Below are 10,131 nucleotides of genomic sequence, written 5' to 3'. Positions count from 1 at the left end.
TATTTATATAAAATACATTTTTTTGTTTGACATATTTAAAGTGATATTTCCAGATTCAAATAACAGTATTTATAATAAATTATATAAATTCATCACATCAGCTCATGTTTTTAAAAAATAAAATATTTTCAAAGATAGTTTACTTTTGGTTAGGATTTAAACAAAATTTTTAGGTATAAATCAAAGTATAAATAATAACCATGATCTAATTAATCAATCAATATATAAAAAAACAAAATTAGTAAATAAATATTTTTATGAGACATAATTATGAAGAGTTAAATTTTTTAATTTATAAAATTATTATATTATTGGATTGTCTTATCTAACTTTTAGTTGATTTTCAAAATATATTTATCTATTTTATTATTTAAAATAAATCAATTTTTTATAAATTTAATTAATATTATTTTACTTTAGCCTATAATTATTGTTAGAGTTAATTCTTCAATTAAATACACTATTATTCACCTAAACTTTAAAATTAAAATTTATAATTTCAACAAATAAAATTTAAACCAATCAAAAATTTTTATTAAAGAAATAATTATATTATCAGTTTTAAGATTTAAATATATTGAAAATTATTATGTTTTAAAAATTTAATTATGTTTTAATTAAATCTAAAAACTATAAAAAAGGGAATTTATTTTAAATCCACATAATGTTATACAAATTTTAGCACATTAAAATTAAGGATTTTGAAAGAGAGCGTCCTCACAGTTCGCAATTCAAATAGAATAGTTAAAAATCATAATTTTCATAGATATTTAGAATATATAATTATTTTTTTATTTTTTTTAATTAATTTTTTAATAAAATGATAGAAGTTATGATAAACTCGTAAAAGCATCTAATAATATAATCATATATAAATAAACTGTATTGCTAAAATATAATTTATTTATGAATTATAAAATATTAAAATTGGGTTTGTTGTTAGTATTTGACTTAAATTTATAATAAATAATGAAGAAAGTTTAGAATTTTTTTATTATTTATAATTATTTAATCTTAATATTAAAAATATATTTTCAATAAAATATTTAAATTTGTTATTTTTATTTAGACTTCAAATATTTTTTATTTTTAATTTTATTTTTTTAGACATTTATTTTATTAAAGTAATATTACGAGAAATAAAAGTACACATTAAAAAAAATATAATGGTGACTCTACAAAATAGCCAATATGTATTTGCTACTTATATTAAAAAATGTGTACAGTGTGAAATGGGTGTATTTTATTCAAAGAATTATAAAAAAAAATAGCTTTCGTTAGAATTTTAGTTGTGTTATGATGAGTAAGTAAAGAAATTCGTTTTATTTTATTAGTAAATAAGTAATTAAGTATATAAATAAGCAAGTTAACTAGTAAATGATAAGCTGGTTTAATTAGCTAATAACTAAGTCAAAAGCTTAAAAAATAAATTTTCAATTATTGGTATATCACCAATATTATTCCAACTTTAAACATAAGAATAACGATTTAAATAAATAAATTGGGAGGAGAAATAATAGTAAAAAAATGATTGTTTTTATTTAGTATTTTAGTTGTGTTGTGATGAGTAAGTAAAGAAATTCGTTATATTTTTTTTTGTTAGTAAGTAAGTAAATAAGCAAGTTAGTTAGTAAATGACAAGCTAGCTTAATTAGCTTATAACCAAGTCAAGAGCTTAAAATAATCAATTCTCAATTATTAGTTTATCAATCAATAAATTTAATTTTTACCCTAAATTGAGCTTTAAAGTTGTGATATTCTTGCACTAGGCTATTCCTGTGCCTAAATCTTTTGCACCCTCATCACCAATATAATTCCCTCTTTAAATATAAGAATAAATAAAGAATTAAATAAATAGATATGAAGGAGAAAGGATGGTAAAAAACGATGGCTTTCGTTAGTATTTTAGTTGTGTTGTAATTAGTAAGTAAGGAAATTCGTTATATTTTATTTGGTTAGTAAGTAAATAAACAAGTTAGTTAGTAAATGGCAAGCTGGCTTAATTAGCTAATAATTAAGTCAAAAGCTTAAAATAATCAATTCTCATTTATTAGTTTATCAATCAATAAATTTAATTTTTACCCTAAATTGAGCTTTAAAGTTGTGATATTCTTGCACTAGGCTATTCCTGTGCCTAAATCTTTTGCACCCTCATCACCAATATAATTCCCTCTTTAAATATAAGAATAAATAACGAATTAAATAAATAAATATGAAGGAGAAAGGATGGTAAAAAATGATGGCTTTCGTTAGTATTTTAGTTGTGTTGTGAAGAGTAAGTAAAGAAATTCGTTATATTTTATTTGGTTAGTAAGTAAATAAGCAAGTTAGTTAGTAAATGGCATGCTGGCTTAATTAGCTAATAACTAAGTCAAAAGCTTAAAATAATCAAATCTCATTTATTAGTTTATCAATCAATAAATTTAATTTTTACTCTACGTTAAGCGTCAAAGTTGTGATATTCTGGCACAAGGCTATTCCTGGGACTAAATCTTTTGCACCCTCATCATGAATATAATTCCCTCTTTAAATATAAGAATAAATAAAGAATTAAATAAATAAATATGAAGGAGAAAGGATGGTAAAAAACGATGGCTTTCGTTAGTATTGTAATTGCGTTGTGTTTAGTAAATAAAGAAATTCGTTATATTTTATTTGGTTAGTAAGTAATTAAGTAAATAAACAAGTTAGTTAGTAAATGGCAAGCTGGCTTAATTAGCTAATAATTAAGTCAAAAGCTTAAAATAATCAATTCTCATTTATTAGTTTATCAATCAATAAATTTAATTTTTACCCTAAATTGAGCTTTAAAGTTGTGATATTCTGGGAATAGGATATTCTTGTGCCTAAATCTTTTGCACCCTCATCACAAATATTATTCCCTCTTTAAATATAAAAATAAATAACGAATTAAATAAATAAATATGAAGGAGAAAGGATGGTAAAAAACGATGGCTTTCGTTAGTATTTTAGTTGTGTTGTGAAGAGTAAGTAAAGAAATTCGTTATATTTTATTTGGTTAGTAAGTAAATAAGCAAGTTAGTTAGTAAATGGCAATCTGACTTAATTAACTAATAACTAAGTCAAAAGCTTAAAATAATCAAATCTCATTTATTAGTTTATAAATCAATAAAATTAGTATAAATTTAATTTTTACCCTAAATTGAGCTTTAAAGTTGTGATATTCTGGCAAAAGGCTATTCCTGTGCCTAAATCTTTTGCACCCTCATCACCAATATGATTATATCTTTAAATATAAGAATAAATAACGAATTAAATAAATAAATATGGAGGAGAAAGGATGGTAAAAAACGATGGCTTTCGTTAGTATTTTAGTTGTGTTGTGATGAGTAAGTAAGTAAAGAAATTAGTTATATTTTATTTGGTTAGTAAGTAAGTAAATAAGAAAGTTAGTTAGTAAATGGCAAGCTGGCTTAATTAGCTAATAACTAATTCAAAAGCTTAAAATAATCAATTCTCAATTATTAGTTTATCAATCAATAAATTTAATTTTTACTCTACATTAAGCGTCAATGTTGTGATATTCTTGCACTAGGCTATTCCTTTGCCTAAATCTTTTGCACCCTATGCATCAATCTTATTCGAACTTTAAATATAAGAATAAATAAAGAATTAAATAAATAAATATGGAGGAGAAAGGATGGTAAAAAAACAATGGCTTTCGTTAGTATTTTAGTTGTGTTGTGATGAGTAAGTAAAGAACTTCGTTATATTTTATTTGGTTAGTAAGTAAGTAAATAAGCAAGTTAGTTAGTAAATGGCAAGCTGGCTTAATTAGCTAATAACTAAGTCAAAAGCTATAAATAATCAATTCTCAATTATTAGTTTATCAATCAATAAATTTAATTTTTACTCTACATTAAGTGTCAAAGTTATGATATTCTGGCACTAGGCTATTCCTGTGCCTAAATCTTTTGCACCCTCATCACCAATATAATTCCCTCTTTAAATATAAGAATAAATAACGAATTAAATAAATAAATATGGAGGAGAAAGTATGGTAAAAAACGATGGCTTTCGTTAGTATTGTAATTGCGTTGTGTTTAGTAAATAAAGAAATTCGTTATATTTTATTTGGTTAGTAAGTAAGTAAATAAGCAAGTTAGTTAGTAAATGGCAAGCTGGCTTAATTAGCTAATAACTAAGTCAAAAGCTATAAATAATCAATTCTCAATTATTAGTTTATCAATCAATAAATTTAATTTTTACTCTACATTAAGTGTCAAAGTTATGATATTCTGGCACTAGGCTATTCCTGTGCCTAAATCTTTTGCACCCTCATCACCAATATAATTCCCTCTTTAAATATAAGAATAAATAACGAATTAAATAAATAAATATGGAGGAGAAAGTATGGTAAAAAACGATGGCTTTCGTTAGTATTGTAATTGCGTTGTGTTTAGTAAATAAAGAAATTCGTTATATTTTATTTGGTTAGTAAGTAAGTAAATAAGCAAGTTAGTTAGTAAATGGCTAGCTGGCTTAATTAGCTAATAACTAAGTCAAAAGCTTAAAATAATCAATCCTCAATTATTAGTTTATCAATCAATAAATTTAATTTTTACTCTACATTAAGCGTCAAAGTTGTGATATTCTGGCACAAGGCTATTCCTGTGCCTAAATCTTTTGCACCCTATGCACCAATCTTATTCGAACTTTAAATATAAGAATAAATAACGAATTAAATAAATAAATATGGAGGAGAAAGGATGGTAAAAAACGATGGCTTTCGTTAGTATTTTAGTTGTGTTGTGATTATTAAGTATAGAAATTCGTTATATTTTATTTGGTTAGTAAGTAAATAGGCAAGTTAGTTAGCAAATGATAAGCTGGCTTAATTAGCTAATAATTAAGTCAAAAGCTTAAAATAATCAATCCTCAATTATTAGTTTATCAATCAATAAATTTAATTTTTACTCTACATTAAGCGTCAAAGTTGTGATATTCTTGCACTAGGCTATTCCTGTACCTAAATCTTTTGCACCCTATGCACCAATATTATTCCAACTTTAAATATAACAATAAATAACGAATTAAATAAATAAATAAATATGGAGGAGAAAGGATGATAAAAAATGATGGCTTTCGTTAGTATTTTAGTTGTATTGTGATCAGTAAGTAAAGAAATTAGTTATATTTTATTTGGTTAGTAAGTAAATAAACAAGTTAGTTAGTAAATGACAAGCTGGCTTAATTAGCTAATAACTAAGTCAAAAGCTTAAAATAATCAATTGTCAATTATTAGTTTATCAATCAATAAATTTAATTTTTACTATAAATTAAGAGTTAAAGTTGTTATATTCTTGCAATAGGCTATTCCTGTACCTAAATCTTTTGCACCCTATGCACCAATATTATTTCCTCTTTAAATATAAGAATAAATAACGAATTAAATAAATAAATATGGAGGAGAAAGGATGGTAAAAAAATATGGCTGGCTTTCTTTAGTATTTTAGTTGTGTTGTGATGAGTAAGTAAAGAAATTAGTTATATTTTATTTGGTAAGTAAGTAAATAAACAAGTTAGTTAGTAAATGACAAGCTGGCTTAATTAGCTAATAACTAAGTCAAAAGCTTAAAATAATCAATTGTCAATTATTAGTTTATCAATCAATAAATATAATTTTTACTATAAATTAAGAGTTAAAGTTGTTATATTCTTGCAATAGGCTATTCCTGTACCTAAATCTTTTGCACCCTATACACCAATATCATTCCTTCTTTAAATATAAGAATAAATAACGAATTAAATAAATAAATATAGAGGAGAAAGGATGGCATAAAAAGATGGCTTTCTTTAGTATTTTAGTTGTGTTGTGGTGAGTAAGTAAAGAAATTCTTTATATTTTTTTTGGTTAGTAAGTAATTAAGCAAGTTAGTAAGTAAATGGCAAGCTGGCTTAATTAACTAATAATTAAGTCAAAAGCTTAAAATAATCAATTATCAATAATTAGTTTATCAATCAATAAATTTAATTTTTACCTTAAATTGAGCTTTAAAGTTGTGATATTCTGGCACTAGGCTATTCCTGTGCTTATATATTTTGCACCGTATGCACCAATTTTATTCAAACTTTAAATATAAAAATAAATAACGAATTAAATAAATAAAAATGGAGGAGAAAGGATGGTAAAAAAACGATGGCTTTCATTAGTATTTTAGTTGTGTTGTGATTATTAAGTATAGAAATTCGTTATATTTTATTTGGTTAGTTAGTAAGTAAATAAGAAAGTTTGTTAGTAAATGAAAAGGTTGCTTAATTAGCTAATAACTAAGTCAAAAGCTTAAAATAATCAATTCTCAATTATTAGTTTATCAATCAATAAATTTAATTTTTACTCTACGTTAAAAGTCAAAGTTGTTATATTCTTGCACTAGGCTATTCCTGTGACTAAATCTCTTGCACCCTATCCACCAATATTATTCCAACTTTAAATATAAGAATAAATTACGAATTAAATAAATAAATATGGAGGAGAAAGGATGGTAAAAAAACGATGACTTTCGTTCGTATTTTAGTTGTGTTGTGATGAGTAAGTAAAGAAATTCGTTATATTTTATTTGGTTAGTAAGTAAGTAAATAAGCAAGTTAGTTAGTAAATGACAAGCTGGCTTAATTAGCTAATAACTAAGTCAAAAGCTTAAAATAATCAATTCTCAATTATTAGTTTATTAATCAATAAATTTAATTTTTACTTTAAATTAATAGTTAAAGTTGTGATATTCTGGGAATAGGCTATTCCTGTGCCTAAATCTTTTGCACCCTATGCACCAATGTTATTCGAACTTTAAATATAAGAATAAATAACGAATTAAATAAATAAATATGGAGGAGAAAGGATAGTAAAAAAACGATGGATTTCGTTATTATTTTAGTTGTGTTGTGATGAGTAAGTAAAGAAATTCGTTATATTTTATTTGGTTAGTAAGTAAATAAACAAGTTAGTTAGCAAATGATAAGCTGGCTTAATTAGCTAATAATTAAGTCAAAAGCTTAAAATAATCTATTCTCAATTATTAGTTTATCAATCAATAAATTTAATTTTTACTCTGCATTAAGCGTCAAAGTTGTGATATTCTTGCACTAGGCTATTCCTGTGCCTAAATCTTTTGAACCCTATGCACCTATATTATTCGAACTTTCAATATAAGAATAAATAACGAATTAAATATATAAATATGAAAGAGAAAGGATGGTAAAAAAACTATGGCTTTCGTTAGTATTTTAGTTGTGTTGTGTTGTGTTGAGTAAGTAAAGAAATTCGTTATATTTTATTTGGTTAGTAAGTAAATAGGCAAGTTAGTTAGAAATGGCAAGTTGGCTCAATTAGCTAATAACTAAGTCAAAAGCTTAAAATAATCAATTCTCAATTATTAGTTTATCAATCAATAAATTAATTTTTTACCTTAAATTAAGCCTTAAAGTTGTGATATTCTTGCACTAGGCTATTTCTGTGCCTAAATATTTTGCACCCTCATCACCAATATAATTCCCTCTTTAAATATAAGAATAAATAACGAATTAAATAAATAAATATGGAGGAGAAAGGATGGTAAAAAAATAGGCTTTCGTTAGTATTTTAGTTGTGTTGTGATGAGTAAGTAAAGAAATTCGTTATATTTTTTTTTTGGTTAGTAAGTAAATAAGCAAGTTAGTTAGTAAATGGCAAGCTGGCTTAATTATCTAATAACTAAGTCAAAAGCTTAAAATAATCAATTCTCAATTATTAGTTTATCAATCAATAAATTAATTTTTTACCTTAAATTAAGCGTTAAAGTTGTGATATTCTAGCACTAGGCTATTCCTGTACCTAATTCTTTTGCACCATAATCACCAATATGATTATATCTTTAAATATAAGAATAAATAACGAATTAAATAAATAAATATGGAGGAGAAAGGATGGTAAAAAAACAATGGCTTTCGTTAGTATTTTAATTGTGTTGTGATGAGTAAGTAAACTAATTCAGTATAATAAAATCACAGATAGATTTATTAGATAAATTCTGACAAATTAAAAAAAGCAAGAAGGCTACTTAGCATTCAAATTTTAAATAAAAACTTATTGAAATTCTGCTAGAAAAATTAAGAAATAAATTCCAAAAAATTTCAAAACCACTCAACCCCACTTAATATAAAATAAAATAAAATAAAATAATAAAAAATAAATTAATTTCCAAAAAAGAATAAAAACAAATACAAAATTACTCTTAATTTAGATTTAAATAAGTTGCATTTTTAAACTTTCCTAAAATAATGTCCTTTATCTTCTCATTTTGGCTTTAAAAATAAATTAAAAATAGTTATTAAAAAAAATAAAACCTATAATCTAGAAAGCTAGCAAATAAATACAAAAAGTAAATTAATCAGAAGATTTAAAATAGTAAAGTAGTTTATTTCTAATTTCAAAATAAATAATATATAATTTTTTATTAGACAACAAATACTAAATAATTTAAAGCAAAAAATTAGCTTTATTTTAAAATTTAAATATCTAAAAAAATTGAATATTTATTGATTTCAATAAAAATCATTAATTAAGATAATTACCTCAAATTTAGATTAAATTTATCACCTTATTAAAGAAGTTATAGTTAATTGTTTTGTAATCCATTTTTTTTTTCTATCGTGTATTCTTTTTTACTGTAAATTTTAAGAATAATTTTAAATTATTTTAAACTTACTATTTAACAAATACTTAAAATATGCTTTGATTTTTGTGAACTATTTAGAGAAACTCTTAAAATAATCTAAGATATCTTCTTCAATCATATTTTTTCTAATATAATTAAATTATTTTATTTAGATGAATCTGTCCAAAATATAATTTTATAATTAAAATATTTAAATTTACTCCTAATAAATATTTAATTCAGAAGGCTTTTCTCTATTTAATTCTATTTCATTGATTAAGTTAGCAAATTAATCTTTTGTAGGCTTACAACTAATTAAAGAATTATTATAAAATATTTTTTATCATTTTAAAAAATTTTACTTTAAGTAAAAACAGATAACCTCAATTGGCCATTATTTTATTTGTTTTTCAACCATAAATTTGTCAGATACCTCCTTTTACTTTTATATTTATAATTAAATTAATTTTTATTTGTTAAAATTTAAAAATATTTTATTATTGATAATTAATTATAAGAATATAAACATTTATTTGAAAGAAATATTAACCAATCCAACAGAATTTAAATTTAGAATTGTAATTTCAGATATTTATTTACAGATAAATGCGATGTAAGATAGCGATTAATTTCAAGCCCTATTTCGTTAATAAATGTAGCATCTATTTAACTTTTAATATTAAATAACACATCAACGAATCGAGAATGAATTTAATAGCAATCAGATCTTTAGTCAATTTCTTCTTAGACCATTCTTTAATTCACAATGTCTTCAATGTCATTGATAAATTTTGCAAATTCTATCAATTAGCTTTAGCTATTAAGCTCTTTAAATCTCTCTATAACTTTTAAGAGAGTTTATCCTAATGAATACACATCAGATTTATAACTTATTTTATTTACATCTTAATTCCTCTATTCTTATGATGAATATTTATTTGTAAAACCTCTAATTTACATACTACTACCTTCCTAATAAATTTCAGAAATTCCAAAATCAGTATAAATATAGTTTCCTCTATAATCAACTAAAATATTCTTTGGTTTTATATCTAGATGTAAGATTTTATTATGTTGCAAGTCTATTAATCCATGGATTAGATCAAAAATCATCTTTATTAATTTTTGCTCTGTAAATTTATTTTCTAATTAGTCAAAATCTTCTAACTCTTAATTCAAATTTTTTTAGTATTTTTCATGAATAAATATATGTAAATTGTCATATATTTCTATGTGGTCAATCAATTATATAAATTTTTTTTCATTTTTTAAGATGTGAAAAATTTTCTTTTGCTTTTCTATAGTTTAATTGATTTATAAATGAATTAATTTTATTATTACATTTTTATTGTTTTTATCTTCATAAATTAAGGACTCACCACCTTATCCAATACAACAATCTAAAGAGTAATTTTTTTCTTTTTTTTTTAGTTCCTAATTAATTTTTTCTTATGAATAGTCTTATTAAGGGATTTCT

General features: G+C 22.9%; 1 protein-coding gene across 1 annotated transcript; it reads right to left on the bottom strand. All coding sequences in view use genetic code 6, as the record gives it.

Moving 5' to 3' along the window:
* Positions 1 to 1,684: 1,684 nt before the first annotated feature.
* Positions 1,685 to 9,767, bottom strand: TTHERM_00751030 (kinase domain protein; the record flags this gene model as incomplete). The annotated part of the gene is made up of 24 exons (XM_001018301.3): positions 1,685 to 1,820; positions 2,083 to 2,172; positions 2,435 to 2,524; positions 2,795 to 2,884; positions 3,158 to 3,247; positions 3,518 to 3,607; positions 3,875 to 3,964; positions 4,231 to 4,320; positions 4,587 to 4,676; positions 4,939 to 5,028; positions 5,295 to 5,384; positions 5,651 to 5,740; positions 6,003 to 6,092; positions 6,360 to 6,449; positions 6,717 to 6,806; positions 7,070 to 7,159; positions 7,427 to 7,516; positions 7,780 to 7,869; positions 8,230 to 8,301; positions 8,572 to 8,664; positions 8,720 to 8,800; positions 8,876 to 8,965; positions 9,017 to 9,096; positions 9,255 to 9,767. 24 exons carry the CDS (start codon positions 9,765 to 9,767, stop codon positions 1,685 to 1,687), a joined length of 2,595 nt encoding a protein of 864 aa, XP_001018301.3.
* Positions 9,768 to 10,131: the final 364 nt, after the last annotated feature.

This window comes from Tetrahymena thermophila (assembly GCF_000189635.1).
Source record: "Tetrahymena thermophila SB210 genomic scaffold scf_8254598, whole genome shotgun sequence".
Classification (NCBI taxonomy): Eukaryota; Ciliophora; class Oligohymenophorea; order Hymenostomatida; family Tetrahymenidae; genus Tetrahymena; species Tetrahymena thermophila.
This window is presented reverse-complemented; position numbering and strand designations above follow the sequence as displayed.